This window comes from Chelon labrosus, assembly GCF_963514085.1.
Source record: "Chelon labrosus genome assembly, chromosome: 1".
In the NCBI taxonomy this organism is placed as follows: domain Eukaryota; kingdom Metazoa; phylum Chordata; class Actinopteri; order Mugiliformes; family Mugilidae; genus Chelon; species Chelon labrosus.
Window position 1 is genome coordinate 10310509 of NC_140337.1, and position 22279 is coordinate 10332787.

At 49.8% G+C, this 22279-nt stretch overlaps 1 protein-coding gene across 1 annotated transcript in view; it reads left to right on the top strand.

Moving 5' to 3' along the window:
• The window catches only part of pcdh7b (protocadherin 7b), a gene marked incomplete at its 5' end in the record, with an annotated part of 101219 nt that overhangs the window by 38813 nt on the left and 40127 nt on the right, over positions 1 to 22279 (top strand). The window contains 2 exon segments of the mRNA XM_084546499.1: positions 9604 to 9732; positions 9734 to 9823. Of these exon segments, the coding sequence (XP_084402625.1) occupies positions 9604 to 9732; positions 9734 to 9823 (219 nt within the window).

The following is a 22279-nucleotide window of genomic DNA, read 5'->3' on the forward strand; positions in this document are numbered from 1 at the left end:
GAGTGTTTGTCGGCGATCTCCTATGTAACCCGACCACTTTTTTTTTTTTTCTTCTTCTTTGCTCTTCCTTATTCAATACAAGGGAACGGCTTGCAGCTCGGAGAGGACAGAAAAACACGGGCGTGTGCTCGCCTCCGGTGCTGTATTTTACTTATTTGGTAGAAAAATACCAGAGGGAACAAACAAGCTGCGCTGTTAATTGTGTTTTTCCGACACTCCTGTTCCCTTAACAAACCGCCACTGCCGGCTGGAGTGCTGGAAAGCCGCGACGGCGGGGACCAAAACAACCTGACGCCATTATCGAATTTCCCCATTAGCCGCCCCCCTGCCTCAAAAAAAAAATGGACGCCCGGTCAACAGCTGAGTAATGAGATATAATGGAGCTGGAGCCGAAAACGAGACCTTAAGAGCATGTTGTGTGGATCTCCTTAGCTTCTTTCTTTTTTTTTTTTTTCCTCCATTCACTGGGAATAGTGTCAAAGAGAAGGCAAGCACAAGAGGGAAGGCTCGGAAAGCGGCGGAGAGACTGTTAGCTAAGTGCACTCGAAGAAGCGCCTTGAGAAAGGACTATTTTACATGCGGATTAGTGTGCATATCGCCGTCATCAGACAGCGATACGGGGCCTTGATAGACTGCCTCTTTGATGCCTTCTGCCGCGCAGGGGCCCTTATCCCTTTCGCCTATCTTCTGTAACACGCTCGTCGTACGCACGCACACGCGCGCTGATCCGGGCCTTCGGAGCTGGCGGAGATGGTGCAGATTGCATTGTGAGGTGCTCGCGTGCTTTTTGCTTTTTTTTTTTGCTGAGCAGATCACGCGCCTTTCAAAAGTGAACGCAAACATCCGCTCAGGGCACGTGTCAGTAACACAGTTTTAATCAAACACCTGAGCTGGGCCAAGGCGATCGCTTACTTCTAAACCGCGCAAGGTGAATTAAAGATGTTTAATCCGTGGATTTCACTCACAAAGTCCAAAACAAATGTGCCAGGTTACCGTTTCCAGCTCCTCTGCTACTGAACAGCTGCATTGGTCGCCACCTAATTTCGCAATCCTCTGTTAGAGACAATGAACACTATCTGCTGAACTCCCCGCCTTCACCCCCACCGCCGCCACCTCTTCCCCGACTCTAACGCTATTAAGATTTTTTTGTTATGTTTTCCACTTTAACCCCCCGGTGAACGCAACACACGGGGATTGTCTGGGCACGAGCCAAAACACCCATAAATTTCAATATTAATTTGGTCAGCACCTCGGCGGCCTCCGCCAGCCTCCTAATCTCCCGCCGCATATCTTCATTATCTGAAAGTGTGCTTTCATCTTAATTCCATTTTCATCCATCAAACGTCGGGGAGGTTTGACCTTGCGTGATCTCGGCGAAGATAGCGAGCCGGGGGAGGGGAGGGGGGGGAGTGAGAGACACGGAGACGGAGGGGAGGAAAGTCGGGAGATAAGGCACCGACTCCAGTTGATGAACGAGGACGGAGGGATGGGGAGGATGACAGGAAGGAACGCAAGGGTATTTACCCCGCCGTGCTAAGAGGTCCTTTAAGTGTTCCTCACAATTGCGCCGCTGCACCAGCCAGCTCACGTCTTTTGAATTCCTCCTCGATTTCCTGCCTCCCCCCTTCGTTTCTCATTCCTTCCCTCGCTCGCCTTAGGCTTTCTCCGTCCTCCTCTCCCTTCCCGCCGTCAGTTTATTTATCCTGACGTTGGGGTTTAATTACTCATTTGTAGTAATTGTTTTCATAATGGTTCGAATCGTAATTGCCCTACGCTCGCGTTGTCAGGAACAGGTGGCGGGTGGGACCTGTACGGGAAGCGCATGTGTGCGTGTGCGCGTCGGCGATTTGAGCATGCGGTTGGGTTTCATCAAGGCGAACGAAAATCCGAAAGTGAAGAACTGACGAAAGCGGGAGGGTTGCTAAAGACAAACTGTAAAAGACGCACGCTACATATCCCACTTGAATGACACACGCTCGTATGATCATACCCAAACAGAACGCCTCATTAACGGATAAGCTGGCTATGCTCTCCAACCTCCCCCGATCTATCTCCCTCCTCTCTTTTGCCTGTTTGGATGGCAGGCCCCGATCCCCTAAACGCAGGTTATCTGTCATCAGTGACTCAGGACGGTAAATAAAGAATCATTTATCAGCCTTATTAAAGCCGCTGCGCCGTCTCCCTCCCCTCTTCCTTATCTGAGCCTTTTTGTTTTCTTCCTTTATCCCTCCCTCCTCTGGCTGTCTATCCCTTTCGATCGTATCACATCACGAGCTCGTTCCGAAGGCTTTCCGAACCGTCCGTCTGTGCTTTTGGGCGGCGGAGCGAGCGAGCGAGCCGCTCCCGGATGCTCGGCTCCGGCATTTGGCCGGGCTCCGTTGACGCCGTGTCGTGCGTTCTGCTGACACCCAGGCCCCGTGTCACAACAAGCTAGCGTTAGCGCCGGGGCCGGGGCTCGTCACGAGCTGACAGTAGTGGGCCGCTGGTCAGATGCAGCGCTGCCAGTGTTGTGATGGATCCCCCACAGCATGCGACACCTAGTCAACCCCTCCCCCCCACCCCCCCACCCCTTCCAACCTTCCAATGCCAGAACTGGGAAGCTCAGCTGATGGCAGGCTGACATGAAAATTGACATGACAATGCCGCAGACATGACACACACACACACACGAGCGTTGACTTACATTCAGACAGACAAGAGGCACTTGCACACCTGAACGCACAGGGGGGGGAGATCTCACTCGACACGCGCGCGCGCTCGGCGAATAGCGTGCCACTCATCTGTCAGTGTGTACAAACTAAGGCCTTAAGGAGCAAGGAAGAGAGCAGGAAATGCGATCTCTGGCTCTGCAGGCAGATTCTACCGTATGTAAGCAACACCAGGGTCAGGGTTTGCTCGACACTCGCTCCTAGCGTCCGGACGCACCAACGGGGGCGACACGGGAGAAGGTCCCATCCATTCCTAATGAGAGGATGTAACGTAATTCGCGGCCGACAGACAGCCGCGAAAATCCGCGGCATGAATGGAAACACATTAGCGATTTGGTTGACAACGACAAGCCTTCCTTTATGAATTATGAAGCTTTAATTTAACCTCTCTCCTCTCGTCCTTTTAAGCCTCGCGCTATCGGTTGCACGGCGCCGGCCTCGCCATCACAGCGTTCCTGCAGCCCGGCCGGGGAAAAAAAAGCAGCAGAATCCCACAAAGGGTGTTATTTGTCAGCTTGAAGCTAATCCACTGCCACTCAGAAGTGACACCCCCCCCACTCCCCACCCCCCACCCCCCACATCCAATCCATTTTGGCCTCTATCATGTGATTTTGAAAAAAAACACAATAAAAGTACTTCTCCTTTGGCATTCAGAGCAGGTCATGGGTTGGGCTAAGCTTCTGAAGATGTTCAAACGCATCCCCCCAGAATAGTATCTCTGTTACACCAGTGGCCTAATCCGCCACTTGAAGAGCAATTAAAAGTTTAGCCCAGACTTTAAGAAAGTAACCATGTGTGATCTTTTTTTTTTTTCCTGTCTTTTTTCTTTTCCCCTTCCTTTCGTCCTGCGGGCCTGCCTCTCCGGCTGCGCGCATGGGGTGCATGCTAATGGGAAAGAGCTAGCTGTGGCGCTCTTCCAGAGGCATCCCGAACACACTGGGAAAAGAAAAGACTAACAAGGGGGAAGTGGATGAAGGGAGAAAAATGGAGCTTAAGATGGAAGGACCCCCATTTTTTTTATTTTTTCCATTTGCTTATTATCTAATTCCTCCCTTTGCCTTTCTTTCCTCCCTGCTCTCTGTTTTTTTTCTGTACCGTTTCCAAATCTTGCATCTTTTTTTCTCCCCCCGCCGCTTTGGTTCTCACTTTGTTTTTCCGATCCAAAATGGTTCCCAATGCACGAGCTCTGAGAATTGATCCCAGCAGAGTTCCTTGGGAGGACATTTTGTGCCTAGCAACAACTTTTCATGGCGCGGCCCCAGCCATACAACAGTGAGCCGCTTTAGGGACTTGGTGTTTTGGGTTTCCTGCTGTCTTTTTGAACGTGCTAAATAGCTCGGCCTGACTGGGGCACGTATATTTATACAGCTCTTCCCTCTGCCAAACGAGTGCAATAAAGGGTCAGCGAGGCTCGAGAGAACGCCGGCGGACAAGCACTGAAGGGCGTTCAATTGATCCGCGTTCTGTCGGACCATAAAACGGCCACATGGTAAAACGGAGGGATAAAAACTACTCTCACGGTCTCAAAGATCGACAGGAGAGCACTAATGGCGTCATCAACCCTTAACGAGACTGCGCGCCACGTCTCCCAGGGCGTCCGCACCTCCCGCAATAAAACTATTTTTAAAGGTGTTTAAATAATGTTATTATCAAGCTTTGCGCCGCTGTGCGGATTGTACGACCTCACGGCTCGCTGACATAATTTCAAACGCGAGATTCAAATCCACTTTTGTGTGCACAGTTAAGATGAGGAACTGGCAGCTGGATGCCCTTGTAAGCCTGGCTGCCTGTAAGGATTCGAAAAATCGTTCTTTTTTTGTTTTTCTTCCAAACTCTTCAGACTTGGAAAAAAAGAAGAAAGAAACACTCTTTGCATGTTTGTTGACTCTGAAGATAACATTGGAAAAAATCAGACGCTGTACTCGCAGGAGCCTCTTTTATCTCGCCTTTTGTTTTTCTTTCCTTTCCTCCCGAAGTCTTGGGTGTTCTTTGGCAACGTTACCCCGGTTTCTCCTCCGTCCTGCCTTTTTTTTTTTTGTTTTTTCGGGTGACCTGGGAGGAATGTGAGCGGAGAACTCTGAAGGAGACGTAAAGAGGAGCGCTGGAGCTTGACAGGGCCAAAGCTATCAGTCAGGCCAGAACATGATACCTGAGCCTCTGCAGGCGGCGGGCCTAACAAAGCTGCAGCTTCGCCGACATTCCCGCAACTTGCTCAGCCCTAACCGAGACTCCTATTGTGAAACTCCCTCGGCCTCTCGCAGGGGGGGGGGGTCCAATGCACCTGAGAGGTGGTCTGCATTCAGCGAACTCGCATGCTTCCGTCTGCTGAGGCTGCAGCGCTTCGACGTTCTGTTCTGTAACATTGTAATTAAGTACAACCGAGCGGCACCCAAATAGAACCTGAATCCGCCTTGATCGGATTCCAATTGATTCCCTGTCAGTTCACCTTGAGGGCGTTTGTCTCATTTATCACTTCGGCATCAGTGTATCTCATGATCTCCGCTCGCATTTGAGCTAAGCAGATGCAATTGGGTTAAGGCGATTTGGGATCCGTGCAAGCATGTTGTTCGGCGTGCCGTGGCCGCTTGGCACTTTCCGCGTGTCTCAGGTGGCGTATTAAAGGTCACTGTCTGTTTGCCCATTAAATATGAAACATGGGTTCTTAATTACCGACAGGCGCTTTTGGCAATCAAGGCTGCACTCGTGTGTCATAGCCCTTTCTCGTTCTCTCCAGCTCTCTTTGTCTCAACCCCTTTTTTTTTTTTTAGCCGGCCTCTTTATCTCCCTTTCCATCCGTCTCACTCAAACTTCCTTCTCTGTATCCCTCCATTTTCTCTGGTTGACTGCAATAAGACACTGGTCCTGCAGTTTATGTTTGCTCCCAATGCCCCCAAGTCCAACCCAGCCACAATTACTTCCTGTGGTTCACGGTAGTGGGTCACTGCCATCCGCCAAAGGTATTTACGGCTGAAATTACACACACTGCGTTTTTTTTTTTTTTCGACCAAGCCTCACTTGCATCGTTCCATTATCCTTCACTCCGTCCAGAGGCTCTAGGAAAAGGTGGGCTTAATTACAAAGCCAGACGAAATGGGCACGTAAGTCTCCCCGGATGAGGAGCGGCAGTAGAGCATAAACACAGTGACCATTGTGCGTTCCGTGCATGCGCTCTATCCCAAAACCAGGAGGTCCGGTGAGATCGTTCTAGAAAAATGTTGGCGCTGCTTCAGACCGTGCGTTGAACTGGATGTCATTGTTCTCAGGTTTTTTTTACGAAAAAGGCGGGGTGCACCAGCCGAGCGAAGGTTCGCCCGGGAGTGTTGCCGACGGCGGCGCGTTTTGTTGGGGGGGAGGCGGGGGCGGGCAGAGGAAATGAAAATCAAATCCGAGAGGTCGCACATTACTGACACAAGTGGCACGATCCTGTTTTTATTGGCTCCAGGTTGGCTTGAGCCAGGCATGTGTTTTCCCTTTAGCGTCCAGGAAATGGAACAGGCCGAGCTTCAGGCCGGGGCTCCCAGTGAACCTGTGGCGTGTTCGCGCTGTCGTTGTTTTTTTGCGGGGATGACGAATTTGCTCAATCACCCGTGGCTGTCACAGCTGGATTTCAAACACAGGCACACCCAAACAGGGGCCCCCTTCGCTGCTGGGACCCTAAAAGAGGTCCGAGCATCTGGCAGAAATAAAGCGAACTGGTGCTAACTTGTAATGAAAGCCATACATTAAAAGGCAAAGGCACAGCATGGGCTGTAGTCTTAAAGTTACACTAGTGTAAACCCAAATAGTGTAATCACAAACTGAATTGGCTCTTTAGTTTTTTAAGTGTTTTTTTTTTTTTTGGAAATAACACGTCTGTCTTTTAAAATGAAATCGTAATAGAGGCATGACATTTAATTTCGTTGGGAACTGATTGGCGGCTGAGTGGACGAGGTGGGCAGGAGGTCACTGTAGGAGGCAGGGGTACCAACATCGAAGGCCATGTGCTAAGTCAAGCCTAACCAATGCGCCGGGCCTGGAAATGGCCAGCATCTTGGCGAGAGGGGTCAACTGTATGCCACATGACAGCGTGGACAGACAGTCTGTTTTCATTTCTCCATGTAAAATCACTCTCTTCGCGGGCAGCTAAACACCAGTCGTCGGGCCTGATCCTGCATGCGCGCGCGCGCGTGCGGCAGATAATTGTTAATTTCTCCCCGCGGTTTTGGGACGCGCAACCGAAAACGGTGTTCCCTACGAATGCTCGAGAGGGAGAAACAAGATTGGCCGCGACAACCCCAAAAAAAGCCATATGTGATTCCACATGGCGTGTTGGGCGGTTTGTTTTTCTTCCCTGGCTACGACTGAAAAGCACACACACACCGAAGCGCGCACACACACACACACACGATACAAAGAGAAAAAAAAAATGACGGAACGACAGCGAAAGATCTGCTTTTTATTTTATTCGTTTATTTAAAAGACACAGAATGAAGGGAGCGAAGGTTGCTGCGCAGACGGTGGCTGCTGCAGATTCTAATCCAAGGCCTCCGGGCGATCTCTGCATGAACTCCATTTCTGGTCTGCAAACAAATTAGCTTTTCTTTTTTTTTTTTCTCTTCATCCTCCGCCACTCTCTTCTATCTTGCTCTCCCTCCAGTGAAAATAAGGGTGGAAAAATTCAGGTGAATAAAATCTATTTGTTCATTTAATGTTTTTTTTTTTTCTCGTCTTTTCTCTCTCCCAAACTCAATTTTCCCTCGGTGTGCGCCATAGCTCGAGCGTTTCTTTTCTTCGCTACGGTCTAGCCGGCAATTCATTAGGCAACAGTGGTTTAATTTGTATCATTAGAAAACCGTGTTTCCCAAGGAGTATGGTACGCCACTAAATCTGATCCAGACAAAGTGCTTTTATTTATTTTTTTCTAGCCCCAAGCTGTGGGACTTGTTAACGCACACCTCACACTAAACAGGGTAAAACCAAACAAACAAACACGCGCGCGCACACACAAACACACACACACGAAAGCATAGTTTCATATCTTAACATCTCTTCAAGTGTTATTACACTTATAGAGAGCAGTTCTCCTTCTGGGCCCCGGGTTTTAATTATGCAACAAATGTTTGACTATCCAAGTGAAATTTGCATGAATATTTATACCAATTCATTTGTTGAGTGTTGATTGTAATTACATGGAAACATGATTTATTGCCAAGATTGCTGTGTTAGCCAGCCAGCCAGAGAAAGAGAACCGGGAGGAAATATATAAATAAATGCAAATTTACACACACACACACACACACTAAGAGCAAAAAAGAAGCCTTTTTTTTTCTTCCCCCAGTGGCTTGTGGGAAATTTCATTACCAAAAAGCAAATCTCCCACAGTGTGTGTGTGCCTGGCAGAGTTTCACAGAGGTGGCTACAAGCGAGTGTCTCGGGAGGGCAAAACAACAAAGAGGTCCACCTTGCTTAAGCTTCATTTGTAACTCTTCTCCTAAAAGACGTAGACGCCGTTTCCTGCGTATCAAGTACAATATAGCCTGAATGTTAGGTAAGAGGTTGACGTGATTTTTCACATCTGAGGGTTAGAAGCACGGCAGGGCAGGTTTACCAGATTCTAGCTCACGAGGGGAGACAATTTGGGAAGAAATGGAGACAGGAAGTGGACAGGAAGAGGAAGAAAACATTTTTTTGATTAATGATCCTGCGCAGTATTCTCATGATGGAAGAAGAGACACAGAAGGACAGAGGGAGGCAATGACGATCCGAGGTTCTGGGAGGCCCGAGGCAGAGACATAAAAGTGCTTTCCCCTCTAGCCGAAACTACCAAAATCTGTCATCGATAGAAGGGGGCCTCTAGGGGGGGATGTGGAATATTGTTGTTGCATTGTCATTGTTGGGTCGTCATAGGTTTAAGGGGGTTTAAAGCCAAAAGTTGGAGGCAAGTTGCGGAGGCGAAAGCAGAAAGAGAAAGACGACATTAAAGAGAGTGATGAGGCCCAGCAAGGTGCAAGAGGAGAGGACGCGCCGCAACAGAGGCGAGCCCTGACAGTGTTTGTACCTAATTAATGAATGGCATTAGCCATTTGTTATGCCATTTATTCTGGTAATGACCAAGCCTGATCTTTCATTCCTCGCCTCACGCTCATTCCCCCTCTTTCATTCCTCCTCTCTGCCATTACCTCGGCACAAGGCTCGGGCAGGGATTGAGACCGCCTCGGCTTTAATGACATGCTCCGTTACTGCTTAACACGGGACGCTGTTCAATAACGCGTCAGAGCAGGCTGCGCGTATCGACGGCGCGGGCCGGCCGGCTCGTCTAAACAAAGCCTTTTGTGTGTGTGTGTGTGCGTCTGTTCCCTGGTGTCGAATCAGACCTCCTGCCGAGCTGAATGCCCGTTCACCTTGTCCTCTGTTGAGTGGGCGCACAAAGAAGTGAGCGAGTCCGGCGCATTCTTCCCTCTTTAGTTCTGTTTACCACGCAGGTTTAGCTAGCTACCGTGTCTCCTTGGTCCCCTGAGCTCCAAGCAAGCCTGTGAAAGACTTCCTTTGCACAGCCTCATCCTTGTCCTTATTACAAGGTCTTCCTATTGAAATCTGTCTGGGCGAGAGAAAGTCAGTAACAAGGGGTCTTTGTTGGCTATTGTGAAAGAAAAAATTAGATTTATTTTGATGTTAGGGGTCAAGGAAGTGACATTACTCCTAGCTTGGATGTTTAAGTTAGCCATTGAAGTCTACCTAGTGCTCTTCCACGACTCCTAGCCTGCTTACCTTTGCCCCCTTTTTTTCCTACCCCCCTACCACCCTGACCCGAATCCCATCTCTAATTTCCAGAGGACGCAACTCCCTAGCTGCCATCTATCAAATAAAAAGACAGTCCCTTTTATAGTGACCCCCGGCCATTTGGTTTCTCTTGTAGCCGTTTCGCCGAGTGACCTTCTCGGTGGTGAGCCAGCCCCAGGACCCTCACCAGCAGGGATCGCTGCAGAGCTGCTACGACAGCGGCCTGGATGAGTCGGAGACACCCAGCAGCAAGAGTTCATCGGGCCCCCGGCTGGGCGCCCTCCCCCTGCCCGAGGACAGCTACGAGAGGACAACGCCGGATGGCAGTGTCGGTGAGGCAGAGCACATGGAAAATGGTAGGGGCAAACACTGAAAAGGAGATTAAAAGAAATCGCTAAGACACAGGAAGCACACACGCACATACTGTCTATTTCAGGCGAGGCGTCCGAGGGTAGGGAGTCTCACAAGCAGAGTGCAGAAACACATACAGTCTCCCCTCTTCAACAGGCTAGTTCGGGTGTGGTGTGGTCATTGTGACGTAGCCGCTGCAGTCTTTCTGTCGAACCTGAAGGCCATTCACAAATGTACATCATGCGAAGATGAGGTCTGGGATTTATTCTGGGTCTGTCTCAGGAACGGCAGGCTTATTTGATCAAAGGAGCTACACTGGTGAATTTAAGCAAGAGACGTATTCTTTTAGATCAACACCTTCCAGGCCGCCTTTATCCTTTTTCGTTTGCTGCCGTTTTGGACTGTTTTACAATTCTCGCCCAATCCCATTCGCCGCCTAGGTTCGAGCTTGACAGAGGATAGATTTTGTATGAGATCTCTTTATCTCGCCGTGTATTCTTTGAGATGAAGTCGGAGATGTGTAACAATGGGGGGCTAATACCCAACCTGAATTGTTTGGGAGCTGTATGGACGGCCGCAGCGCCCGATTTAGGATGTGCGTTTGGCTCAAGGCCCTTATGGAGGAGTTCATTTGCTCCGGTTGGGAGATGGAACTGTTGTTCTGTAGGTTGCTTTGTTAAAAGACTGTAGCCTTGGTAGAATGAATGGCTTCAGTGGAAAAAAAAAAAGAAAAAAAAGAGGCTTTTGTTAAGGCAGTCTCCTGGTAAAGCATTGTAGCTCCTCTTGCGGAACCTTCTCATAGCTAGTTTCCTACCACTGCCCAAATATGCATGAGTGTGAGTTTGCGCGTGTGTATCTGGGCGTGCAGCGGGAGATGGGGGTAATGGTCCCGTTCATAGTCTAGGAGTCTGAGGCGATGCTTAACAAGGAGTAGCTGTCTTGAGAGTGCTAAGCCTAAGTGCAGAGGCTTCCCCGCTGCAGCTTAAGGATAAGGATATTCAAATGACTTGCAGATTCACATCCTCCCCTTTTAGATGGAGATGTTTGGTGGATGACGCCTCAACTTAGGCCGGATCGATGCAAGTCGATGCGGCGTTCCATTATGCCCGCAAGGTTACCTTGAGGGAATGCGCAAGTGCGTTAATGTCCGGTGATGGGCTTGTAGCCGGCCCGAGACTTCGCGTAGAAAGTCGGGGCCGAGCCAGACAGATGGGCGCATCAAAGGAGCTGTTAGACAGGTGTCCACGGTGAGCTTTTCTCAAATTTTGGTCTTAATGCAGATTGTAAGGGATTTGGAACGCTTTAATGTGAGCCAAAATGGCCACCTTGTGGATATTAAAAAAAATATCCAAGGAATAGATACCCATTTAGACTAACAATTAAATTGAGACAGTCAATTTCAAACCAGTCGGTCAGATCCCCTGAAAACAGCATGAACAGTCAAACCGATTAGAACAAAAATGGAATATTAAATACCCAGAACGCCCTACTTGCAGTTTCTTTAGCTCTGTGTGCATTTGTTGCAGCTTCTGATGGTCGTACGCCGCGGCTTTTGACAAGAGTTGTTGGAGAACACAGTCAAGGTCAATTCCTGAATCTGTCTCCATCTAAGAGAAACAACATGCTGCTGCTGCTGCTGCTGCTTGTTATCTCTAGCGGAATCAGTTGAAATGGTGTGTGTGCGCGAGCGAGGTCGGAAGCAAGCGATCGCACGCGAATATCAACCAATCTCAAATTTCTCCGCCGCCCGTTTCTGCGAACCCGAGCCCTTGCAGATCGCGCACCGAGCCTGCGAGGTGATACGATCTGAGCGTCCGCAGGCCGCGCGGTGCCCTCGCGCTTCGAGAGGCCGCAATTGGTCCACATCTTCCGATTCAAATCCAAGGGGGGAAAAAAAAAAAAGAAGAAACCATCTCTGTGTTTCCATTCCAAGCGTCCTTGAAGAAGATGCTGAGTCCCCGCTCGCTCATATATGCTAGGTCACAGAGGATAAGGGCGTCAGCTAAATACCTAAGTGTAACGTGAATGCAATCATCTAAGGTTAGGGCAAATATTGGCAAACCGCTTGAGCCTCTTGAGGGAAGCTAACTATAGTCATTAGCACTCCCCCTTGTGTTGTAGCCAGAGCTCAAACACACACACACACACACACACCACAGGCGCGGCATTTGCTCGGCTTCTTTGCTCGGAAATTAGGGAATTTACGAGGATAGAGGGAGAACAAAAGTTAGCAGATGGCTGGCTGGCGCTCAGTGCTGACACGGGCATCATTAGCAACGTGTAACTGCGGACATTCGTGTGCAGCAATTTGAGGTCTGTTTTAGATCTCGACCTGCAGCGAAGAAGCGAGGAAGGTGTGTTTTGGCCCGATCCGGGATGAAAGGAAATGAGGGTAAGGGGGAGGGTCGATTCCAGACTATTAAAACCCAATCCTCGGACCCGGGAAGCGTGTGTATCAGTTTGAAAACTCTGAGGCCGAGGATTGGATTTTTTTTTTTGTTTCCCTCGTTATTGATTCATCATGTTTGATTGCCGCTGCTTTGTGTCAGGGTGAAACGCAGACAAAGGCGAATGTCCCTTTTTTTTTTTTTTTTTTTTTTGATTCTTCACCTTTTCTAGCGCCGACTGGCTTGTTGTCAATCGATGCTCAGACAATGCGCGCGGACAATCGGCCTCCGCTGCAGCTGGTCGCTCGCTCGCACGCATGAATGAATGAATGAGTGAGTGTGAGGACGCAGGCCACCCCACCAACCGACTTCCACCCACCCACCCCGGGGACAAACCCGCACACACCGGCTTCACTCTGCCTCCCGCCTTTCTTTCCGCCCGGCACCGACGTGCTGAGGGACCGTGTTTTCTTTTCCTCGTCCCCTCCATCAAGGTCAGGTTTCAAACTTTATCATTTTCTGTTGGGTGACTCCTTTCCGCGGGGAGCGACGGAGATAAAGAAATAAATAACAACACCACCTCTCCACCCGAGACGGATTCCTCCAGAACCGGCTCAGAACGCGGAGTGCTGGGGTCACCGCGGGAATACCAGCACATTCTTGACCTATTCCTCGCTGCATAGCTGAATCACAGACTTTGTTTCAACAGAGTGGAAGACAGGCGAAAGCTGCGTTTCAGGGACCCGGGAGGATTCCCGATGTGTCTGTGCAAATGCTGTCGAATTTGTTCAGCTAAACGGTGCATTAGGGTTTTTATAGTTTTCATATACAAAACGCTAAACACATGCACCGATCAGCCACAACATTAAAACCACTGACAGGAGAAGTTGAGAACATTGAGCATCTTGTGACAAGCCAGTGTTCTGCTGAGTTTGGACCTGGCATTCTGGTGTGTACCACCCACCTAGACCAGACCAGACACCCCCAACTTATAGCAATGACACGTCAAGATGCAGACTGACACACACAAAAACAGTTTAGGAACAACTCAAAAGAACATGAAAAAGAGAACAAGGAGTTGACCTGGCCTCCAAATTCACTAGATCCCTCCTGATCCACAGAGGCCCCTCCCCTCAACCCATAGGACCCAAAGACCCCCACTAACAACATCCTGTTGCCAGACACCACGAGACACCCTCAGAAAACCCATGTCCATTCTCTGATGAGTCCTAACTCTGCTGAACGCACAAGGGAGACCTACACAATATTAGGTTATAATGTTATGCCTGATCGGTGTTTAATTTAGCGTTATGCTCGGACAGCGCTCGGCTCCATATACTGCTCGGCTGTGACGATCGCCGCGTTTCATGAGGTCTTGAGCTTTTTGATGCACAGCTGGGCCCCTCACTTATTCATAAGCTTACCCCGGCGCTCATAGGATATTCATAAACGCTGAGTGTTTGGAGTCAAACACCCGATTAGGCCGTTACGGATGTCAAAGAGCCCTTCCAGATGCGCGGTGTTATCGGCGGGTCAAAGACTCCTGCTCCATTATTGATCTCCCAACACCGCCCGGAGGAGGAGGAGGGAGGGGCGGCGGCGGCGGTGGATTTTTTCAATTTCTTTGCCGTGTTAGTTCAAGCGCGCCTCAAAATAACACGCTTTCACTTTGCCCCTTCGCGACGGGAAAGGTGTCTGAGGCGCACAAAGGGTTCTTCATGTGAAACCCCTGCATGCATCCGAACGAACGGCTCCCGGCGCTGAAGATGCAGTATCATTTTCTCAGCGCATCAGTGCAGCTAGACGTGGCATGTGGCATGTTTCTTTCTTTAGGTCACGCTGCCGAGGGCCTATCCTATTTGATCCATAGCATGAGTCATTGCGCGTGAGTCACTGCAGTGTTTTCTCTTTCTTTTTCTTTTTTTTTTCCCCCTGCAGAAAAACCGCCTTAAGCTTCGCCTTCTTGTATTCAGATCTGAACCGGTGCGACGATATGTTGCCTGGCTGCCGGGGGCACCAATGCAGGGGCACGCAAGGTTGATGCATCCTGCGTGGACGAGTCAGAGTTTGCACACTTTCTTGTTGTATTCTCAGGTTGAAAACTTTCCTGAAAGATGGCATTTTCCTCCACATCGCAAGGGGGTGATTTGTGCAGCGTGATGATCTCCGGCAGACAGCAGGGTAAACATTAGTTTACTCTACGTTGTATTTACCGCTACATCACAGAGAGCGTCTCGCGGTGGCCGCTTGCCAGATTTCGTTTATGCCGGCTGCAGAGACAGGTGAATAGTGCAAATTTATTGCGGCCTCTGAGAGAGTAATGGCGCGCCCCACCGGATGCTAACGTTAGCATGCCTCCCACGTCTCTTTTCTGCTTTGGATGCCAGCCTACCACCAACCCCCCTCTACCTCTCTCCTGTCTTCCCCGCTGAGAAATCTTGGGGTACCACCGCTGGATTGCAGACATCATCCTTTAGCGTCGGCTAGCTTGTTCAGTGGAGTAGGACGGACGAGCGGCGCGTCACAGCAGTTATCAATCGGGTAGCCGCTGAGCAGAGACACTGTCTGAGTCGTTGCTAACAAACTCACAGAGAAAACAAGTGGACAGCCCGGGAGGCACACACAAAAAACATGTCAAGCAAGTACACACAACAACTCCTTCCACCTCTCACACACTCTTCATCCGGCGCAATGAGGTACTGAATCATTTTCCAGCTCCGTGAAGCACCTCACTAGATCACGTCGCTGTTGTTGTTGTTGTTTCTCCATTTCCCGGGCGCCTCTGCCCGTTGGAATGCTGCTTAGCTTGGTTAATAATGCGCATGTGTATGCGTGTTTGTGTGTACGTCTGTTCATTAGGCGAGCCCGATTGTAGGGCCAGATGGCAAAGCGAGTTTGTTTAATTAAAACCATTCATATTTCAAGAGCCGAGCGGCGGCGCGCGCTGGTCTTAGGTCTGATTTCCCTCAACTGCGTGTGGAGGGATGAGATTGTGTCTGTGCCTGTGTGTGTGTGTGTGTGTGTGTTTTCGTGCGCCCCGCGTGCCCATCACGGCGCCGGCTCAGAGCGGTGCAGGGAAAAGTCACCCAGCGGAAGACGCTCGCGCTATCAATCAGCGCGTTGTGCGCGGTTTTCACCCCCTTTTTTGGCCTTCCCCAAGGTCACAGAGCACGTACGCACGTGAGTTAAAAACAATAAAACATTAATTGGAAAATTAAAATCGCAGAGGAAATGAAAGAAAGCGTAATCAGTTACATCGGAAAAAAATAAAAATTAAAGCCGAGCTTGTTTCGTCTGGGCCTGCAGCCGTGCCGCGCGCCTCCCCTTTCATTTCCATCTGTCCCTTACCCCCTCGCCCCGTCTTCCTTTTTCGCGTTATCCTCAGGCAAGGAGACAGCGTGGGAGACGGAGAAGAACAAGGGAACCTGGCGAGTTGATGTGAGGGAAAAAGAGCACTGAGGGGAACGTTAAAAAAAAAAAAAAAAAAAAAAGCAGTAAATGATTAACGCACTGCACGGGAGCCCAGAAATGGACCGGAGGATGGGAGGTTGGGAAGAGACCGGGAGATGGAGAGAAAATTAATAGAAAACAGGCGAGGGAAACAGAAGGGAGAGAGAAAAAAAAAGTGAGGGATGGAGGTTACATGCGTGGAGAAGTTGCCAGCAGGGAGTGGCGGCTGACAGAGAGATGATTGATCATTGCTCAGCCGGAGCAGGCAGGTATTCAAATCACACCCTGGTGTCACATCCACGGTCCCGTCTTCCTCTCCGTCTCCTCACATGAGCACATGAGGCCTGTAAAGCCTCCCCCCCCCGCCTTCGGTGTGTTCTTAACTCCAGAGCAGCACACGCCGCGCCGACTGAATAAAGCTCGAGGGTTATCTGGTCTTAAAATGAAGAAGGGAGAGCTGAAGGAATTTGTAGGGAAAGCATGGAGCCAGCAGGCCTGTCGGAGCCAGACTCTATTCTTATCAGAATGTGAGCCTTGTGAGATTTCAGCGTGGGGTGTGTTTTAACTAATAGAGGGAAAATAAAAATGCACGCAAGTGGATTATTCTACAACCAGTCAGTCAGGTATAATCAATGGTCCCGACCCCTGTGGAGCAACTCCAGACCAAAAAACGTTGGGGCTGGCTTCCAGGCTAATCAAGCGCTTATTTATTTGTTCTTTTACAGAGCCAGCTCAGCCACAGGGCTATGTACACCGATCAGGCGTAACATTATGACCACTGACAGGAGAAGCAGATGTCATTGACCGTCTTGTGACAATACAATGTTCTGCTGGGAAACTATTGGGCCTGGCATTTCTGTGTTTGTACCACCCACCCAGACCAGACCAGGTACCCCCCACCCCATAGCAATGACACTCCTCGATGGCAGCAGCCATCCCCAGCAGGATGCAAACACAAAAAAACGGTTTAGGAACAACTCAAAAAACACGGAGAACAGCACAAGGTGTTGACCTGGCCTCCAAATTTCCTAGATTCCAAACTGGAACAAGCCTGATTATTTCCTTCTTTTGCCGTCTAGTATTCACATGCGATTCTGGAATTTGAATTGGGTTCCTTTGAACTGATTAAAAGTAATGATGGAGAATCAAGAGAGGACATGGATATTTTGAGACTAAAACAGAAAAGAACAGTTTCCAATATCACTCCCTGTACTGTGGGCTACAGAGGCGTAAGACGTGTTGTGCAAACGTGCATGGCGTGGACGTTCGAGTGTGGATAATGGAATTGTCGGCGTGGTGTTTTTGCGACGCCGGGGGCGGACTGACACCCACCCCTGGCGGAGATTACAAAAACCACTCAGCTGGCTTACAGGCAGACCTTGTACGTACAGAACGTGTGACGCGGAGAACGTCGGCATTCACTCAACTCTGGCGGCCATGTTGTCTCGGAGGCCTTCGTAGACGGTCCTCGGCGACCTGGATGCACGCTTGATAAGGCGCAGAGCCGGCACTTGTAGCGGGGATCGAGGGAGCGAGAAGAGAAGGGGAGGCAGAATGGGTTTTTTTTTTCCGCGGCGCTGCAGGGACATGACCGCACTTTCAATGAGGGCCCGCCGGGGTCTGCCGCGCCTCCGTCTGTGCGCGTTCCGAGCCCCTTTTTAGGTGCAGCGAAGCGGCGACCGGCAATTTGGCTCGCCCCCAAATGGCGCGGGGCATTCGTTATGTAAAAACACAAAATCACTTTCTTCGACAGCTGTTGATTCGGAACACCTAAGCTTGTTTTTTCCCCGCTAACTCTCACGGTATCATCGCTCCTCGGGTGGCTTGTGAGGTGCGGCGTTTTTGGGGGGAACTGGCGGGGCAGTCCAAAATAAAGACAATCAAATAACCTCCACGGCACTGAGCCAAATCCTCCCGCCCTCTCCCCCATTTCCCTCCCGCGACACTCCATCTTCTGCTTATTTTCCCTCCTTTCTCTTTCTCTCTCTCTCTCTGCTTCCCACCTCCTGCCCACAGATATTCTTCTCCCAGGTCATCCTTCTCTTCTCTCTCTCTCTCTCTCTCTCTCTCTCCTTTTTTTTTTTTTAAATCTTTTATCGCAGCATCTGTTTAGGATTCTGCGCATGGTCGCGATGAGGTGAATAAGTTGTGAGGATCACATTTGCCGGAGCACGCCGGAACATCAGGTGTGCAGCGCTGGGACACAGTGGGCGGCGTGTATTTCCCAGTGTGAGGTCTGTAGCATGGGAGCGGCTAGCTGCAAGGCATGCCAATAATCCTGCTCCCCCGCGCACTCGTGCTCCTGCGAGCGCTTATTTATTTATTCGTGCCTTTTTCTGGTTTTTGAATGTGGGCAGAACATCCAAAGAAGACCACTCTAAGGGACAAGAGTATGTGTATATATGTGTGTGTGTGTGTATATATATATATATGCATATGTTGGAGCGTGCCACTTCACACCAGAACCATATCCGAGATGAACACTGAGAAAGAAACTGAGAAAGAAAAAGAATGGAGGCCGTCCTTTTTGTTTTTCTTTCTTTCTTTCTTTCTTTCTGTTTTTCTCACCTCGGGGAATTTGCTGAAAAAAAGCTCACAAACAAACAGAATCCAGAAAAACACACTCACGTGTTCGCACATTCTGCGCTGCCGACACCTAGCCGGGGCCGCTCATGCATTCATTCATGCGTCCGCCAAACATACGATACTTTATGTGCAGGCGCCGTCCACTCGCCGCCCCCCCTCACCCCCCCCCCCCCCCCCCGAAACACCCTCACATCTCGCAGGTAAGGCGCGGACGTGAACCCGCGCATAATAACCCCGCCGGAGCCCCTCTCTCCCCCGTCTCTCCCCCCCTCAGCGCGCTCTTTCCACACATCTGAAAAGTTTCAATTTCGCTGGCGCGCGAGAAATGCTACGCCGCGATTACGGAACTTTGGGAAAGAGGGGGAAAACGCAAAAAAGGTGCACGGGGAGCCAGATGTAACATGCTCGCAGCCAATGTACATAAATCTAAATTCATTTTAGAGGCGATCCGCCAAATAGGTGCGAGATATCCTTGTGACTGTGTGTTTGAGAGCGAAAGTGTCGTCTGGAGTATGAGCAGTGACACTCTTTTTGACCTTTAAGGTTGGAATTGCAAATTGCGTACACGTCTCTGGCTGCGCATGAGCCTCTGTTTCTTCACGTGTGTGGCATGTAGGCTGCCAGCGGTTTAACCTTTGCCGTCCCGCGCTGCGCATTCCGACCACCCGCAAGTTTGATACCGACTGTTTTACTCTTCATTTCTTTCGTGGGTTTCTGCTGCCACCTCGTCCCGGGTTTACCCACAAGCGAACAGCTTGCTGAGCCACATCTCCGGCAGGAATTGGCTGCAGACTTGCATTCCTTCTGGGAGAGGATTTTTATTTATTTATTTATTTATTTTTTTTACAGAGGAGCTCCTCACTCTGCCTGCGTTGTCGGCTGCTGCTGCTGCTAATTGACAGCAATTAGGTAGCATTATTTAGGGAATCTGACACCGTGTTCCTCTTTAATCGGGCCGGTTTGATGAGTCAGAGACGCGAGCTGAATGCCGTAAAAGTGTCAAAACACGGGCAAACAAGTGCCAGTTTGCTGCTGGCATTATGTAAAAAGCTAACAGAGTGGTAGTCAGAGTGGTGTGTTCTATGTGAGAGGATGTGGTTTATGTAGGGGCTAAAGCAACTCAAGCTATAGAGATGTACAGCTATGTGCACCAGCCAGGCATTACATTATGACCACCTTCCTACGATTGTGTAGGTCTACCTTGTGTAGGTCTTCCTTGTGCCTCCAAAACAGTTCTGACTCATTAGAGAATGGCCTTCTGAGGGTGTCCTGTGGGGGCTTATGGGTCCTATAGGTTGAGGGAAGGGACCTCTGTGAGTCAGTTTGGGATCTAGTGAATTTGGAGGCCAGGTCAACACCTTCTGCTGCTCTTCTTGTCCTAAACCGTTTTTGTGTGTGTGTCTGTGTCAGGCTGCATCCTGCTGGGGATGGCTGCCGCCATCAAGGAGTGTCATTGCTATGGGGTGGGGGTGCCTGGTCTGGTCTAGGTGGGTGGTACATGTCTAAGCAACATCCACATGAGTGACAGGTCCAAAAGTTTCCCAACCGAACAGTGAATTGTCACAAGATGGTCGATGTTATTTACTCCACCTGTCAGTGGTTTTAATGTTGTGGCTGATCAATGTATATTTGTATATTTGTTATTTAGCCTGGAAACTGAATAAAGCACACCAAAAATAGTTTGATTTAATTAAAAAAAAATAAAACACCCGTTACTACTTCTTCCCAGGAAGAGATATTGTTGACAAATTAATCGCCCATGTTAACTTGTTATAAACTGTTAATTAACCGCTCATAAATAATAAAATGCTAATCATAGCAGTTTCACAGAGAGAGGGCTGTGGATCAATACTCAATGTGTGCATTTAAGCAGGCATGTACGGCGTACTCTCGCGCGTCGAATCCGAGCGGAGATGCGTCATACTCTCGGCGGTGCAACAAGACAACCGCAGCCCACCAGAACTTATTTTTACTTCCTCTTCTCCTCTGCCCCCTCCGCCACCCCCCCCCCCTCCTCCCCCCGATCCCCCAACCTCCTCTCCCCGATCCTCGCCTTATAAAAATAGATGAAAGCGTGTAACAATGGAAGAAGGGGGATTATCCTCCCGCTTTCTCCCTCACTCCCTCTCTCTCTCTCGCCTTCTCTTCTTTGAGGACACAGTTAATGTGTCTCATATGGCGGGGGGGGTTAGGGGAGCAAAGCAGGGGAAAAGAGAGAGAGAGAGAGAGAGAGAGAGAGAGGGAGGATTGAAATGAAAAGCTAACACGCGGCTTATGAAATGAGGATCCGCGGGGCCGCTGGTGGCGGAGTCGCGTCAGGGGCTTCCATGCGGCGCATGGCGCGACCTTCGACCCCGGCGGCGCTGGAGGGTTTCATAACACCCCACCCACCCGGGGCTCTGACACATGCACGCCAAAAAAAAAAGCGCTCAGCAAATACCTCTGCATACAGCTGCGTCGCTCGCCGCATTCACCTGCAGGGGCAATATCCTCTTGAGCTCTCCGAGCCGAGGAATTTCATTATTTTCTCCTTTCTTATTTCCTTTCAGCAGGAATTTTTCAGGGGGCCGTGTTCATGGACACTATTACTCAGGGTCATATATGCATTAGTGTGCAGGAGAAAAAAAAAGAAAAAGAAAAACGTGACACAGGTTTTTTTTTTCAGGTGGAAGAAGGATGATTTTCTTTTTTCTTTTTTTTTTTTTTTTTTTTAAACCCTGAACAATCCAGAGAGAGTTGAAAGTGACTTAATGTGTTTTTTTCCGATTTTTTTTCCTTTACAAAGGCCTGTCCATTTAGTCCACCATCGAACCGGTTTCCCTGGCGACTGCGAGACAAGAAATTCACATAATGGTCAGCATTAGCGTCATGCATGTTTTATGAGGGCCGAGAGCTCACCCTGCTACTTAAGACAAAACGCTCGCTGAACCTTTCGTGCGGTGGTGGGGGGCGCGTATGTGCGCGTTTAACAATGTGCGGCTAATATTTGCACTCCGGCTGCTCCTCTCCTGTGAGCAGAGAGCTGCTTGCTTATGCGATGTTGACCCATTTAAGGGTCTGGGCATTTTACGCCGCTGTGTGGTCTCGCTTGGCTCGCAACATGTCGCACCCGCGTAAAGCCTCAAGAAGAAAAATAATAATTATTTTCTTTCTTTTCCCCCCCTTCCAAGGAATTACTTTTATTTGTTTGTTTGCCATTTTCATCCTCATCTCGTCCCCCCCTTATCTTGGAATGCTAGGGTTTGAAGTTGAATGGGAACCTGGGCGCCGCTGACTGCTCTTGAATGATTTCCTGGCACCGTGCACCGTTTCCCCGCCCCGGCCTCACGCTGGGATGAATATGTATTGGCGCCCGGTAATTGAAGTGCCGCGTCAACTTGAGCCCGCGACTTAGACAAATTTCACCCAAAGCCTGTTTCCGTTGCACCGGCACCGGCGCGTTGTCTGCGATTTCCACGCACCTGGCCGCGAAGGGCGGGGAAGCGTTCAGCCGGAGCGTGCAGCCGAACCTACGGCGTGCGCTCGCGTCCCGCATCCCACCCTTCCTCCAGGTGTGGATTCTTGTTTTCTCCCCTCGAGGTCACAAAACAACGAACAAAAATGAATCCCCACCCCTCCTCTCCTTTGTGTGCCGCTCGCCGTGGCAGCTGCACTTTCAAGCCCGTAAATGCCTCCAATCACCTCGCAAAAAAAAGCAGCGTCCCGTCCGTGCACGTCTTAGGCAACAACTCCCAGTGAGGGATGACGGAAAAAAGAGCTTAAAAGAAAAAAAAAAATCTATTTAAACCACAATAGAAAGGCACCCGAGAGCCAAAACACATCAGCGGACACAATCAAAGCCAGGTAACGTGACACTGAGACCAAACAATGGAGGTAAATGCGGTGCAGATTTGATGAGGGAAAGCCAGGTGAGTTGTTTTTTCTCTCCCCCTGGGAGGGGGTTGACAAAAAGATTAACCCTTTGAACAAATGCAGCAGTGGCACACCTGTTTCTGTGGCAAAGCGTGTGATTCTTTGTCTCATTCCTGCCCTTTTGTT